At 46.8% G+C, this 16,269-nt stretch overlaps 1 protein-coding gene across 6 annotated transcripts in view; it reads left to right on the forward strand.

Annotated features, from left to right (window-relative positions):
* SESN2 (sestrin 2) overlaps positions 1-15,784 on the forward strand; it is a 59,531-nt gene extending 43,747 nt beyond the window's left edge. For 4 of the 6 annotated variants that reach the window (XM_079986077.1, XM_079986079.1, XM_079986081.1 and 1 more), the window contains exons 3-10: positions 3,390-3,587; positions 5,450-5,632; positions 6,163-6,375; positions 7,026-7,185; positions 7,846-7,961; positions 8,595-8,785; positions 10,172-10,316; positions 11,146-15,784. In XM_079986077.1, coding sequence (XP_079842203.1) covers positions 3,390-3,587; positions 5,450-5,632; positions 6,163-6,375; positions 7,026-7,185; positions 7,846-7,961; positions 8,595-8,785; positions 10,172-10,316; positions 11,146-11,232 — 1,293 coding nt within the window. In that variant the 3' untranslated portion in view covers positions 11,233-15,784. The remainder of the gene's footprint in view (positions 1-3,389; positions 3,588-5,449; positions 5,633-6,162; positions 6,376-7,025; positions 7,186-7,845; positions 7,962-8,594; positions 8,786-10,171; positions 10,317-11,145) is intronic. The other 2 variants (XM_079986078.1, XM_079986080.1) reach the window with 1 other exon arrangement.
* Positions 15,785-16,269: the final 485 nt, after the last annotated feature.

The raw sequence follows: 16,269 nt of genomic DNA on the forward strand, positions 1-16,269 counted from the left end.
AGTTCCCACTCAGCCATGATGCTCACTGGGTGACCTCAGTCACTTGTCTCTGCACCTGACTGCTCTCTACTGAAGTCTAGGGATCATGTTCCTTAAAGGAGGTTAGAAAAAGCCAGTCAAACTGCTTCATAAATTCCGATTCCCAGAGGGAAACTGCAGTAGCTAAAAACAGGTTTGTTTTTTCCCTGGTACTGATAACATAAATAGTTTGTTGTTCTGCTGATAAGAAGCAAATACCAGAACATCAATTATTTTATGAGTAGGACCTGCAAGAAAATGTTGCAGTGCGGAGTGCTCTTCTTCAGAAGGCCTAACAGCCAGCCATGCCCTTTTTGAGAAAACTCCATTCTTCCCTGCCCCTAGAAGGCCAGCCACCCATGCACTTTTTGAGAACACTATGTTCCGGGTGCCCCCCTACCAATCTTGTTCCTGTGGCTGTTAAGCATGCTTGGCTGTCAGTGAGCTTTTTTGGATGGTAAAGGGATCCACTTAAGTTTTTATTCTTACAAATTAAAAAAATTGTATTGCTGCAAATCTTGGAGCTTCCCTGGGTCTGCTAACATCTCTCCCCTCCTCATGCATGGATGGTACTATTTTGCCTAGATAAGGGTTTGCATTAAGAACAAGTTTGCTATTTGTATATATAGGATATATTTTTGTGTGTGTTTCAAAATACAGTGGTACCTTGGAAGTCGAATGGAATCAGTTCCAGAAGTCCATTCAACTTCCAAAGCGTTCAGAAACCAAGACGCGACTTCCGATTGGCTGCAGTAAGCTCCTCCAGCCAATCAGAAGCCGCGGAGGACGTTCGGGTTCCAAATAATGTTTTACAAACTGGAACACTCACTTCTGGTTTGCGGCGTTTGGGAGCCAAAGTGTTCGACTTGCAAGGCTTTCGGGATCCAAGGTACGACTGTATTGCTTCTGGGGTGCTGCCTATTTAACTGGGATGAAGGAAGGGAGGCTGCAAATGAAAATCAACCCCTCTCACCACCAGCACTGAAATAAAAATAAATATCCTGTATTTCCCCCATGTTTTCCTTGCACCTTGAAGAAGGGTTGCCCCCTTCTATGGTGGTTTTCTTGCCTAAAGCAACAGATTATTGTTTACTTGTTTCTTTCCCTGACCTCTGGCAATCTTGCAAAACTGCTGGCCATGGGTTCAGAGGCATCTGAGGTGTTAATCTCCACCCCCGCCCCTTCCTGGTTTTGGGGGGGCAGCCAGCCCTGCTGGCTTTCCAGCAGGGCAACACATAACACAAAGTGCTATTTGCTTATTGCCACAGCAAAGTCCTTGGCTTCCCCCACCCTTGTGATTTTTTTTTTTCTTCCTGTGATGGGAGTGACACATGTGTGAGCGTTGCCCTGTGATGTCGTCATCTCCTTATTTATCGAATGACCTTCCCTCCCTGTGTATGCACAAACAACTTATCAAAAGACTGAGCGCCAGCTACCTCTCCCTGGCCACTGTTGCACCCATCAGATGCTGTCCTCACCCCTCCTTTCAAGCCCTGGGGTGGGGTGGGACCCTTTGGGCAGCATAAATCTGTTCAAATCCTTTGTGACTCTGCTCCTGTTACAGACTTCAGCTGCAGGCACTCACCACATTCAAAGCACTCCCCTGAGTCCTGGGAACTGTAGTTTACCCCAGCACAGCTGCAACTCACACCCCCTGACAAACTGTAGTTCCCAGGACTGTTGGAGGGGGTGCTTTAAATATATGGTGTGTATGCAGCCTTTGGGTGTGGGGGGGGGGGTTCCTTCTGGGCTGACAGCTGCCCCTTTCTCTTTTTCTCTCTGGCCTACTGGCAGCTCCTCTCCCCTCCTTCACAAGGGGGTGCCACTCGGAGCCATTGAGCCATTGGCTGGTCTGGCTGGGGAAATGATATGGGTTTTGTTCCTGGACAGCTCTGTGGTGCTGGCCACAAGGACAGTATCTGCTTCCAGAGACGTCACCGGGCAGGATTTTGATTCCAACAACCGAGAGAGCCGTGTTTTTTGAAATTTCCCTGCCAAGCAGGAGGGGCAAGGAGGTGTGTGATGGGCTGGGCTGTTGGTGGTGGCTGTTTTTTTGGCCTGGAATTTGAACAAACAACCCGATTGCATCAGATGGCTGAGCCCTTCAGCTGCTGTGGGAAACGGCTAAATTTCTCTCTCTCTCTCTCTCTCTCTCTCTCTCTCTCTCTCTCAAAGTTGTTTGCTCAGTAAACTTTGCTGTGTTATGTGTTGCCCTGCTGGAAAGGAGAGTATTCCTTCAGGTGAAGCTGTGACAACTGAATGGATTTATTGCAGACTTTCTGCAACTTTACTAGGGGCAGATCTGCCTCATACGTTTGAAGCACATCCAGTGCATGTTTAAAGCACGTTGATTTATTTCTTTAATAGTTTTATATGATATCTTTCCCCCAAGTTGGGATTCAAGGCGGCCTACAACATTAAAAAAGCATAAAATACAGAGCAATAAACAAGTGACTTCCCCTAAATAATTCTGGGATCTGTAGTTTGTTAAGGATGCTGTGAATTGTAGCTCTGTGAAAGGGGTGCTGCCGTTCCCAGAGTTCTAGTCAGGGGCAGGGAGTCATGTCCTTTAAAAGTATGGTTTGGATCTGCCCATATAGATGGTAATCTACTTGGACAGGGTTGTTTTGGTAACATTGTGTGTTTGACATTGTGTATTTGAAGTGCTTTTAGCAGCTCCAAAAACTATACAGTGGTGCCTCGCAAGACGAAAAGAATCCCTTCCGCGATTCTCTTCGTCTAGCGGTTTTTTCGTCTTGCGAAGCAAGCCCATTGATGGCTTAGCGGATTAGCGCTATTAGCGGCTGATAAGCGGTTTAGCGGCTTAGAAAAAGGTGGGGAAAGGGGAAAAAAGTCGGAAAAACTCGCAAGACATTTCGTCTTGCGAAGCAAGCCCATAGGGAAATTCATTTTGCGAAGCGCCTCCAAAACGGAAAACCTTTTCGTCTAGCGGATTTTCTGTCTTGCGAGGCGTTCGTCTTGCGGGGCACCACTGTATAGCCACTCAGGGTTAACTCCAGACTTTCAGTATTTTGCAGAAGGGTTTCAAGTGCATACTGGGAAATCTAGGTTTGCACGGTTAAAGTGAATTTAAAGCGCTTTGTCACCCTCGCACAAGAAATTCACTTTTCATAAAGGATTGTACTTTTTGTGATTAGGGAAGTAATGGGGAAACGCACCGTGAAAACTAGTGGAGCTCTTGACCATATAACCTGCCTGCAAATAAATGTGAACAAATGCCCCATTAAAGACTGGATGCAATCGAACTTCTGCATATGCTTTTTGCAAGCTAATAGGCACGAATGCTCAATAAAAGAGGCTCCCCTGGACAACCCATTACATTCCTGCCTTTTTTTTTTAACTTGTTGTAGATCCTACAAGAAGGAGTAGAGAGTGCCCAGCGGCGCCTCTTCATTGAGGCCTTTGTTTCCACAGGCAGGGTGGATAACATAACCATGGTGATGGGGCTGCATCCTGAGTACCTGACAAGCTTCTGGAAAACTCAGTACCTCCTGCTGCGGATGGATGGGCCTTTGCCATATCACAAGCGCCATTACATTGCCATCATGGTGAGTGACTGAGGAGAAATGGGAACCTGGGTCAGTAGGTGTAGATGTTAAAGAACACCTCATTTTAAAATGTTTCTTCTTCTTCTTCTTCTTCTTCTTATTATTATTATTATTATTATTATTATTATAAAATTCCCTAGCTATCCCTGCACCTGTTTAGATTCTGTGTTTTGAATTACGACAGAATTACCTCAGAGTTGTTTCTAATTCTTCCAGTGGTCATAGCATTGCCCCTGGCAGCCACTCCCCAACAACACCCACAAAATGCCAGGTGTTTGTTTGTTTGTTTGTTTGTTTGTTTGTTTGTTTAAATGGAGTGGCTGTTTCTATCACTGTTTCACTTCGTATTTTTATTTATTTGGACAACCTACATGCTGCTTATATTTAAACAAAACTCTGAGCAGTTTACGGCATAGATTAAAATGTCTTAAATAGACAGCAAATACAAAAAGTGCCCAGATCATTTCTACATTCCCTAAAACACGGCTAAGCATTGAAATAAATCCTGTTTAGTATCAAAATAATAAGTCCTCTGAATCCTCTTTAGTATCAAAATAAACATTACACCATAGAATCAGCTACAAAAATGTGTGGAAGGTAGAAAACAGCTATACAAAATAACCTCTGAACATCAGAAAGTAAGGTATTATAAATGAGAATCAAATAAAAGTTATAAATGTAACATTTTTCAAAGTAATGTGATTGGCAGTTAGGCAAAAGAAAATCAATTTGCCACCATATGTGAATCATTCATGACCATTAAACAAATCATCCTGATTGAATTCCCATCTTATTTTCCTCTGGCTGCTGGTCACTTTTGTGTGTTTGTGTTGCCTAACTGCACACTCCTTACTGACTTCCCTCGCAAGACCTAGAATTTTAGAGGCCCCTCTGCACTGCACATTTAAAGCAGTATCATCTCTCTCTAAACAGTCATAGTCCCTGTCCACCTGCCCAAGAATCCTGGGAACTGTAGTTAGCAAAGGGTCTGAGAGTTCTTAGGCCACATCTGTTCCCCACCTACACCTACAATTCCCAGAATTCTCTGGGAAGAAGAATGATTGTTTAGCCACTTGGGGAATAATATTACTGTGAGAGGGACAGAGCTTGCCTAACAGCACTCTAGTTCTCGAGATTCTTTGGGGGAAGCCGTAACAAAGTGGTAATAATTGTCCTTCAGTTGGTGCGGATGTGGCCCTATAGCCGTAGCTATAGCGTGCAGCTTTCAATGTTGGTCTTACTCAGAGAAGATCCATTGAAATTGAGGTACATGACTAACTTGGGTCCACCTCAGTAGCACCTCTGCTCAGTGGCAGAACGTTTACTTGTCATGCAGAAGGCCAGGTCCCCAGTTTACTTCCTGGAACCTCCACATTTGGCCAGGAAAGATGCCTGTCTGAACCTGTGTGGAGCCACTGTCCATGGGTGTAGACCAGCTTCCCCCAGGCTATTGTCCTCCAGATGCTGCTGGACTACAACTCCCATCATCCCTGACCATTGGCCACTCTGGCTGGAGCTGGCTAGGAACCCAGCAATCTAGAAGGCACCAAGCTGGAGAAAGCATAGTGGGCCGATGGTCTTGGCAGTAGAAAACTGCTTCCTGTGTATCCCTTGTTTTTAGAAATTAATAATAATAATAATAATAATAATAATAATAATAATAATAATAATTTATTTATACCCCACCCTAGCCAAGACCGGGCTCAGGGTGGCTAATTAAGCACTGCCCAATGGGAAGCTTTCCCCCAAATCTGGGTCCCGTGTTGTTAATGTGGCCATGTACTCTGATTCCTGGCAGAGACTGTTCTCCTGCATTTCTTTATGAGTTACCCCTCTTATTAAGTTAACCCATTTTTTCTCAGGCTGCTGCAAGACATCAGTGTTCCTATCTGGTTGGCTTCCACATGGGGGAGTTCCTGCAGGTGGGTGGGGACCCAGAGTGGCTGCGAGGCTTGCAGTATGCTCCACAGAAACTGAGGAACCTCAACGAAATCAACAAGATCCTGGCCCACCGGCCCTGGTTGATTACCAAGGAACACATTGAGGTGAGTAACTAAGGGTGGAAGGAAGGAATTGGGAGTTGCGCAAACATCCATTGAGAACTCCACAGAGGACAGTGTATTGATTCATAAGACCATTGCTCTTTTAAAAAACGAAAACAAAAAACTCACCCATTTTCTTGTTAATGGCAGGCCACAGAAAGTGATTCACTTACAAATATATGAAGTTGACTCATACCCGGTCAGACCATTCTTGTCTGTTGCAGGGATAGAGTACATTTTTGGCCTGTGAGCCAGATCATTATCTGGCACCACCCTATGGACCATCTTTGTTGGGCAAGACAACCTGCCTGTCAATCAGATGACATCAGATGGGGGGCAGGTAGGTTGCCCTGCCCACCTGTTGAAACCCATTGCCCTGCTGTTTAGGAAGCGCAGCACAGCCTTGCCAGCCTTATGTACAGCAGAGTTCTGAGCAAGATATTATTCATTTCCCATTTAAAGATGAGCAGTTCTTCTTTTGATGCATGGAGCTAAATGGGGACCCCTTTGGTGGTGGTGCTTGTTTTAAACAGGCGCTCCTGAAGACGGGCGACAACAGTTGGTCTCTGGCAGAACTCATCCAGGCTCTGGTGCTCCTCACACATTACCACTCGCTTGCATCCTTCGTTTTTGGCTGCGGCATCAATCTGGAGATCGACCAGGAAGGAGGCCACGTCTTTCGGCCGCCCTCGCCACGCAGTTGTGATAGCAGTCCGGCCTCGGAGGATGGAGTAAACAGTTCCAGTGTGAGTGGCAGTAAGGGGAGGGGGTTCCATTTTTCTCAATGCTTTAAGGACCCTTAAAGCCCACTAGAAAACAGCACCAAAAACTGGCAGGGTCCATTCTTGGAGAGTGTTGGGAGTGCTGTGATTTCCACATTATATATCTGCTTACCTGAAAGCATTCATTGTCCTGCTTTTCAGCCTCAAAGGCTTCCAGAGTGGCTTATGAAACTTTAGAGGTTTATTTCAGGAAGCTTATACTCTTAAGCAGTGCTTTTTTCTTAAAAAAAAAAAGTTTAGAGATACTCTCATTTTCCTACTCATATTTAAAGACTGCCCCTCAACGAGGACAAACTTAGATTCACAAAATATTTAGGCGTATGTGTACCCTCGCATCCCCCCAGAAAAAAGCACTGCTTTTAAGTAACGACCATTGGCCCATATAGCTCAGTGTTGTCTAAACTGACTGGCAACAGCTCTCCAAGGCTCTTCAAGGTTTCAGGAAGGGGACATTCCCACCCGCAAGTGGGGATTGAACTGGAGGCCCCTCTGCATGTAAAGCAGGTGCTGTACCACTGAGCTACGGCCGTTCCCCAATTAAGCACTTCATAAATGTGTGCCCCTCTCCAGCCGTCATTCTGAGGACTGACTGGTTTCTGTCCCAATGTTCTCAGGGCTCAGATGCTATGGAGGAGGTGGAAGTGCTGATGGAGAGGATGAAGCTTCTGCAAGAGTGCCAGCTGGAAGAGGAGGCAGTCACCCAGGAGGAGATGGAGACCCGCTTTGAGATGGAAAAGAGAGAGAGTCTGCTCGTTACTCCCTCGGGTAAGACAGGCAAGTTCTCAGATGGGATCCAAGCCATTTCAGTGGGGAGTTTCCTAGTGCTACGGCCTGCTAGACTTGGAAAAGATTTGAGGGGGATCTCCCAGTGACTGTGCTGTTAACAACCAAAAACAGACTGTTCAAAGGGAAGTAGAGACTCTTGCACTGGAACTTAGTGCAACAAGGTAATCGCTCTCACACAGCCACAGTTCCCAGAGTGGTTTAACAATCAATCCCTCTTCCTAGGGAAATCTGGGAATTGTAGCTCTCTGCAGGGAATAGGGATCTCCTAACAACTCACAGCACCCCTAAACAAACTACAGTTTGGTATGGTATGATACTGCTTTACATGTATAGTACAGATGTGTTCTGCATTTAGCCACTGAAGCTGGAAAAAGGAGAGCAAGTTCCTTTTGTGAAAGAAGGATTATACACATGCAAGATGGGAACTATTGTGCCATTCCTATCCTGTCTTGGCAAAATGAATAAAGAATAATTCTAGGCTCCAAACTCCCTTTATTTTTCTAGGGTGTATATTAGGACACAGTTGTATTCTAGTTGAACAGCTTAGTTGCACATAGCACCTGCTCTGGTATAAGAGAAAGCACTGTCCAGAGGGAGGTGTTTTTGATGCTCTCACATTAATCTTCCTTGGGGCTTTATTCCCACTAGACATTGCTGAACACTCCCTGCCTCCCAATGTGATGTGCTTTGTGGAGGACCCAGAATTTGGATACAAGGATTTCACCAGGAGAGGAGAACAGACGCCCCCGACTTTCCGAGCTCAGGTACCTTGTCCGCATTCATTCACGGTCCCTGCTGTGTGTGAAGGTTCCTAGTCTCTCCCAACCCCCCTCCCTCATTCTCTAAAACGCAATGCCAGTTCTGTCCTTTGATAGCAATCCAGCAGATTGGTAATATGCAATATTTGCCAGTGTGGTGTAGCAGTAAAAGTGTTGGGCTGTGACCTTGGAGACCAGAGTTCAAATCTTATAGATAGATGAACTTAGTACCTGTGCATCCTACAATACTATATTGTTCTACTTTAAGTAGATGAGTGCAGGGCAAGATCTGTCAAAATGGCAAACCACTTAAGAAAATCAGTAGGCTTTGTGGCACAGAGGCTGTTTGGTGGTGGCCACCGACTTGAATGGCTTTAAAAGAGCATAAGTCACATTCATGGCAGCCAAGGCTATAAGCAGCTACTAACCACATTGGCTATGCTTTACCTCTGTTGCCAGAGGCATCATGCTTTTGACTACCAATTGCTGGGAATCGCAGGTGGGCGGGGTGCTGTTGCACTCCAGTCCGGCCTGCAGACATCTGCTTGGCCACCCTGAGAACCGGATGTTGGACTGGATGGGCCATGGGCTTGATCCAACAGGCTCACTTTATGTCCTTATGTTTCATTCTCTACACAGGATTACACCTGGGAGGACCATGGCTACTCACTCATCAATCGCCTATATCCTGATGTGGGGCAATTGCTGGATGAGAAATTCCAGGTGGTCTACAACCTGACTTATAATACCATAGCCATGCACAGTGGGGTGGACACATCCATGCTCCGGAGGGCCATCTGGAATTATGTGCACTGTGTCTTCGGCATTCGGTAAGACTTTGGTTTCTCCCTTCCCCTCCGCACTGCATTGTGTCTCATCAAGGCTAACCTGAGACCTTTCCAGACCTTTACTTTGCTGAATGATTACTTCTAAGAAAGGAAAGCATTGGATTAAGTTGCTTGCAGCACCAAACCATAGCTTGGCACTTTGTGGATGAGCCTTGTACTCATGTGCGCCATCTATCCTTCATGGATTTTGCTTAATTAGTTGCTTACCCGTTTGGGAAACTACAAATGTCTGAAAAGTGGGATTAGAAATTGTAAGAAACTTTGCAGATAAACCCTAGTTTGCTGGTTCATGTCAACTATGGTTTGCCTCAGATCAGGAAGTAGGACACATAGGCGAGAGGAGGAAGCACACAAGCCCAAAGCTTAGTCATGTGATGCTAAACCATAGCCTGGTTCACAAGAAATCTACTGAGATCCATCGTCCTTCTCAGACCGGTTGCTTTGTTTAGTATAGGACTGAAGGAGGAGATTGACTGTTTTGTGTGTTTTGGCTGGATTGATTTCTGTGACTAGCCTTGCACGGATCTCGCCAAACAGGTGTGACTCAAGGGAGCTGAGTCACCTAATTCATAGAGAGGTCGGATGTTAGGCACGTTTGTGGGATGTGGGAGGACTTGTCCTGTCATATCCTCGGCTGGATCTGCCATGTGAATGGAACAGCTTCCCTAGAGCAGGAATAGCTAACCTTTTCCTACCACTGGTTTCTCTTTCTGCCCACCCTCTTTCCTTTCTTTGCCACCCCCCCCAATGAAATTAGACCAGGGGCTCACCCCCTGACTTAAATGAAGAGGGAAGGGACAGTTGTGCTGTTGGTTGGCGTGTGGCTAAAGAAGTGATTTCTCTGGGAAGCGCTATAGCTTAAGAGTACAGGGCATGTGCTTGCATGCAGAATTTCATTGGCTCAGTCACTGGGACGTCCAGTTTAAAGTACCTTGATGAGCAGAGCCAGGAAAGGGCTCCTCTGCAGAAGACGCCAGAGAGTTGCTGCCCGTCAAAATGGACTCTACTGTTGGAAGATGGATAAAGAAAGAGGATCTCTACACAGAGTGCATGCTTAGATTATGGAATTCAATCCCCCAGGAAGTAGTGATGGCCACCAACTTGGATGGTTTTCAAAGAGGATGAGACGTACTTTGTGGCTGTGTTCTGCTACCAACGCCAGAGGCCTTAGAACGCCAGTTGCTGGAAATGGGGGGGGGGGGTTTGCTTTTGCACTCAGGTCTGGCATGGAGGCTTCCCATAGGCATCTGCTTGACCTCTTTGAGAACAGGATGCTGCACTACTTGGGCCACTCGCGTTCTTAATGTTCTGACTTGACAGAAGGCAGCCCCATAACGTTCACATCTTTGCGCTCCCCCCCCCCCCCAGGTACGACGACTATGATTACAGGGAGGTGAATCAGCTCTTGGAGCGCAGCTTGAAAATCTACATCAAAACTGTGGCCTGCTATCCAGAGAAAGCCACCAAGCGCATGTACACTCACTTCTGGAGGCATTTCAAACATTCTGAAAAGGTAAAGCCACATGATATTTCCTTGGGGGGTGAGGGAGAGGAGAAGGGAGGTCTGTTTCTCTCTCACTCTTTCTGGGGTCTCAAGAGACTGGTCTGAGTTTCTCATGGCTGAGAGAGTGATAGCAGGGACGGGGGAGCCGAGGACACAACACACACTGTGATGACGTGTGACAGTAATTTCCATCATCACTGGCCATTGGCTGCACTGGCTGGGCTCATGAGGTTTGGGTCCAACAAGACTGGGAGGGTCCCAATATAGGATATGGCTGCACACTTGTACACTGTGGGTTGTATCCAGGGCTATTCCTAGTCAGAACAGACCCACTGAAATGAATGGACACAACTAAGTTAGCAGCATTAATTTCAGCAGGTCTACTCGGAGTACAACCCTATCCCACAAACTTTCAAACTAGCTGATTTATTTTCATTTCCTGTTTGAATTTCACCTCTCCTTCCATGAAATGAATGGGCCTAAGTTAGTAATACATCCATTCAGTGGGCCAGGACTAATATTGGATATATCCTTTACTTTTCTCATAAGAGCTTTTGTCTCCAAAATTGCTTGGAGATATATATGCTGCTCTCCTAATCAATGCTGAGCTCTGAGCGAAGGCTCCATTGGGTGTCGCCATTTAAATTTCCCACAATGCCCCAGGGAAACACCAGGGGATTATAACTGGGGAAAAGGAGCACCAGTTGCCAAGGAGACAAAATTAAAAAGGAGGGCTCAGGGCACAGGCAGGCATCAGCGGTAGTCCCTGCTGGGCCTTGGCATGTTTGCTTTGTTCTCTGCCCCTTTCCATTCTGACCTCTCTCTTCTCACCTTCCAGGTGCATATCAACCTGCTTCTGCTGGAGGCCCGCATGCAGGCTGCCCTGCTGTACGCCTTGCGTGCCATCACCCGCTACATGACCTGACGGGACTCTGCTCCCCCTTGCCGTCCCTAAGGGGGGCAGGCCAGCTGTTTTGGACAGGGGAGCCTTCCCCTCCCCACACAGAGGCGTGTTTCTGGACTACGTTGCGAAAGACACTTTTGTCACCTTGCTCCCCGTGACTTTTTGGAGGGCTGTGTGTGGCGTTTCTGACACTGTTCTGAGCATCTCCTGCCAAGCGACCAGCCAAGGAGGGCGGTGCAGGAGACCAAACTGTACACGTGTGGTGAAAACCAACTTTGCCTAACCCCGGCTTTCTCGGCTGAGACTTGGGAGCCATCCCCCTCCAGCTGTGTGGCTTGTTGGCTCTGCCACCAGCTGGGAAGAGGGGTGGTCATGTTTGGATGGCCAGGCTTCTGGCCTCCATCTTGGAAGGCTTGTTTTGCCAATGCCCTTTTGCTGGCCTGTCATGTGTTGAAATTGGTGGTGGTTTCCTGTTGTGGCTACTCTCAGATACCTCCCCCTACACACCCACCCCTACCCAGTAGGTGATTAGTGCAATGAATGTCGGATCTCGTGGCCATGTCCTTTGCAACGACAACGCTGCTGGACCAGCTGAGGCAAAGACTTGATTAACCAAAGAGATCTCTCTGCCGCAATGTCGGGCTTTCCTTTCTCTACCTGCTGCAGGACTTTGAATGTAGGACTGTGAATGTTCGAAGAGGTCACGCTTTGGAAGGTGGGGGGAGGCCTGAGAATCATATGAAACAAGCAGTTTCCCCACTGCAATTTTGGTGACTACACTACATTTCTTAGCTTCCTGCCTGAGATCACTGCACTCCATATATGGCGACTGGCTTAAAAGAGGTCACACGGGGCAAAAGTATACCAGGTTGTGGTTAAGTTTGGCCAGATTTCCCTTTTTCTTTTCACCTTGTCAAAGTGGGCAAAATGCAAGGGTCTCTCCTGGCCAGGGATGGAGAGATCTCTCATCTGAGGAAACCAGTTTTGGAGTACACAGATTCTCAAGGACCAGATCCAGAACAGAAGGCTGCTGCATCTGTGAAAATTGGGGTATAGATAGAGATGTCCAACTGTGCTTGCCTCCCTTAAAAAAGCATCACCTCCCAACGTGTGTGTGTGTGTGTGTGTGCGCGTGTGTGCGCGCGTGCATGTATTTAGGCTGCCTCACAGATCCCATAACTTGGGTGTTTAGCATTTATGGAGCTGTTATTTTCTCTGCCTCCTGGCCCTGCCCACAAGTTCCTCTATGTTTTGATTAGGCAACAATGGGCCCACCTAGATGACCCAGAGTTGGGGACTGAACAGACATTTTCAGAAGAGGTTGGCCTGATCTGTTTGTGCGATAGAATAAAGTGGTAACACTTGCCGTGCAATGCTCTGCCCTAGTTTAGATTGCAGGTGAGAGGTGCCATTTTTAAATGGTCTCCTGCAGTAAATAAGTAGATGTCCCTGTATGTAAAGAGCTAGCATGAAGGAAGCAGGCTCAACTAAACCCCCTCTCTCTGATGTACTAGTCCTTTACTTGCAGGGAATAAAAAGATATACATATATATATAACATGAGAGGGCATGGAAAAAATGTGATCCTTCTCTGGCTGGCTGAAGTGGTGTGCTCCATTCTCCCACCTCATTCTCTTGCGTGTATAGAGCAGACCCTCACCTGTTGCCAAAGCAGTCTCCAGAAATGTGAATATATGGAAGTATTTAAAGAGCACTGACCACTGGAGAGTGGAGAGCATTTAAACATCATGCCTTAATGTTACATTGTGCGCTTTTTATCTCTCTCTCAAGTTAGGAGGGTTCCCCTCTGCCAAGAAAGACCCCATTCAGGCCCTATGCTCAAAACACACACACACACACACACACACACACACACACACACACACAACATTCTTTGTGAGTCCACTGTGTATCTGCCTTAACTGATTTCCCTGGTCAGAGAGTAGATCACTAAACTGTGAAAAAGCAAACCTTAAAGATAACTTTTCAAACAACACCACACTCTTGTTGGGTTTCTTAAGCTGCTCCCCCCCCCCATTGCTAACCCATTTTTGGGTGTGGGTTTTTTTACACTTCAAGAAGGAACTAAGTGTCCATAATTTCAAAAGGTTTTAACACGTAAAGGTGGTGTAGATGCATATCAAGTTCTGGCGCTTTCCCCTTTCATATTCACAATCTTGAATTTTTACCTCTTGGATTGTTGCCATGAAACTGCGTGTACCAAACACCTGGAGTATGCCCACAAGATTGTTTTGGTTGTTCTGTATATATGTGCCTCCCCCCCCCCTTTATACTTTAGTAATGAAAATCCTGTGTTGGCTTGACTGGTAAGAAGAACAGGACTCTAGGGAGCATTCCTGAAATATATGAAAGACTGGCACGGGCAGAGGTTGCTCAAGCTAGCCAATGTTCCCCAACCTGTTGCCTTTCAGATTATTTTGGAGTACAATTCCCATCAACCTCGGCCAACCAGGCTGTGCAGACTAGAGTTGATGGGAGTTGTGGTGCAGAGCATTTGGAGGACACCAGGAACGATGAGATAGGCAGGGGGTTTTGTGGGGGGGGGTGCTGATTGAAAGCTAGTGCTGCCTCTTTGACTTGGCCTCCCAGGCCTGGTTTGCTCAGGTCAGAGAGAGCCTATATTACCTCTGAGTTGGTTATGCTGTAAATATGCCCTAGGAGCTCCCTGTGATGAGTCCAGACTTTGGAAGTATATGCTTATTGTCTCTATAAGCCTTAAGATGGGGGAAGGGGAACCTGCACCCCTCTGTATGTTGCTGGACTCCCAACTCCCATCAGCCGCCAGCCAACATGGCCAATGTTCAGGAATGATGAGATTTGTAGTCCGGCAACACTTGGAAGGCCACAGGTTCCCCAGTTCCTGCCCTAGGAAAAGTAAAGATATCACAGAGCTGGCATAGGCAGGGAAGCTAAAACAGTCTTTCGGCCTTTGTTGGTCAAAGATAAGGTACACAGGATTCATTTGCTGGGGCCTACCTCAAATGACTGGCTTTACAGCTCATGAATTGGTATTTTAAGTTAGCCAACATGGTGCCCTACAGACATTGTAGGACCATTGGCCATGTTGGCTGGGGCTGATGGGTGTTGTAGTCCATAGCTTCTGGAAGGCAGCACATTGGCTGCCCCATGGCTTCCCAGTCCGTCCATCGGTCCCAATACAGTAGATTTGGTATGGAGCCTTGGGTTTCTGAAATTTCACCTGGTTGTGTAGAGTTCAGAATGATTATGGTGTTTATATGCTGACTTTCAAAGCAGGGTGATTAACATGTGGTCGTCCACACGCCCTTTCATTCCTGGCCCTTTGGCCATGTTGGCTGGGGGCTGATGGGAGTTGGTTCCTAGCGACATCTGGAGGGCCACTGGTTAGCCACCCTTTTGTAAATTCTCAAGATACTAGTGATCATGGCTTTCCAGACTGACTCTGTAGATGCCTTGAGAGACTGCAAAGGATATTCTTTCTTCTAACTGAAACACATTGCTCGCTGGAAGGAAAAACAAAAAGGCTGGGGTTTATGTTTGGCTGCTTAGTTAACTCTGCTTCAAGACACTGTACGGTCACTGTGTGTTAACATTCATACACTTCCTGCACTGCAAAGCAAGTCTTGTGGTAGTGTTTGTAGGCGGAAGGTGGGGCCTTGACTCTGCAAGGACCTAAACCTCTAGGCCACACTCTGCAAGGACTCTTGGTTAAGTTGTCCCCCTTGTTTTTCACAGGGGGGATCCATTTGAAGTGGCTTCACCAGAGTAGCCTGCTGCTCAGCTTCCCTGGAGAAACAAAGCCCCCATAAAGCGTAATGGCTCGTTCTCTTTGCCCACGGCAGTATTGCACATTAAGGCAGCAAATGCACTGTGAAATTCAAAGGCTAGCTTGGCCCATGACTAAACTGAGCTGAGCAGGCCTCGACTCTTTATTCAAGCTGGTTTTGATCTTTTCCTCACTTCCCCCTGCCACCCCCCTCTTCTTCCCAAGCCGGCTTTTTGAGCTGATTTAGATACTCGCCACTTTTTCTTAAGGAGCGAAAAACCTGGTCCTGTCCGTATCCAAATGCAGTTTTGTTGATTGACTATCATGTGTCCTGTTTCAGGTGGGTCTTTCTTAGGAAAGCTTTGTCTGTTTCCACCTTGAGAGGTGCAGTGTGGGGCAGGGGAGCAGAGGGTCCCACAGCATCCTGAGAGAGCAGGCTGTGTCTGTGACTTTAGCCTGAATGTGCCACTACCTTTCACATTTCTCCCAGTCTCTGCAATGACCATTCTCAAATCTCATGCCATCAAGTATACTTTTTTTAAAAAAACAAACAAAAACCCAATCCATGCACACCATTGCTCTCTCTTCCTGGCTTCACTCCCTCCCACTCCCCCTTCCCCACCCCTCCAGCAGTACAGACTTGGATGCCTCTGGAACCTGGGTGGGACCTCTGCTCCGTATAAGTTATGTTGTGTGTGTGTGTTTTAAAAAAATGTATTTACTCTTGACTGTACCAGTGTTGTGACTTTGCTACCAGTTCTTGTTTGTTTGTTTTTGAGAAATAAAGTTGCCTTTTGGTTTTTCCAAACATCTGTCCGGTTTGTTTTTAAACAGAGTTCTTGCCTACATCAGTGAAGCCAGGGGTTGCCAACCGTCTTCGAGCCTGTGGACACATTTGCAAAAGAAAGTGCTTCTCCGTGCAACACATAGTTAAACTATGGAACGCGCTCCCACGGGAGACATTGATGGCTGCCAAATTGGGTGGCTTTAAAAGAGCGATTAGGCAAATTCACAGAGGAGAGGACTATTAGCCTGAAGAGCTGTGCTGTGATGCCACAGGTGGAATCAGCAATGCTTCTGAATACCAGGTGGTGAAAACCACAGCAGGGGAGAGGGCTCTTGGGGTTGAATCTTGCTTGCTGGTTCCCCACAAACATCTGTTTGGCCACTCTGAGAACAGGGTGCTTTGCCACTGGCCTGAACCAGCAAGCTTTTTCTTATGTCCTTGAATGGGAGAAAGACTTGTGGATACCACAAGTAAGCACACACAGCCCAGCTTATTGTATTGGGTAC

This window comes from Podarcis cretensis (genome assembly GCF_951804945.1).
Source record: "Podarcis cretensis genome assembly, chromosome: 8".
In the NCBI taxonomy this organism is placed as follows: Eukaryota; Metazoa; Chordata; class Lepidosauria; order Squamata; family Lacertidae; genus Podarcis; species Podarcis cretensis.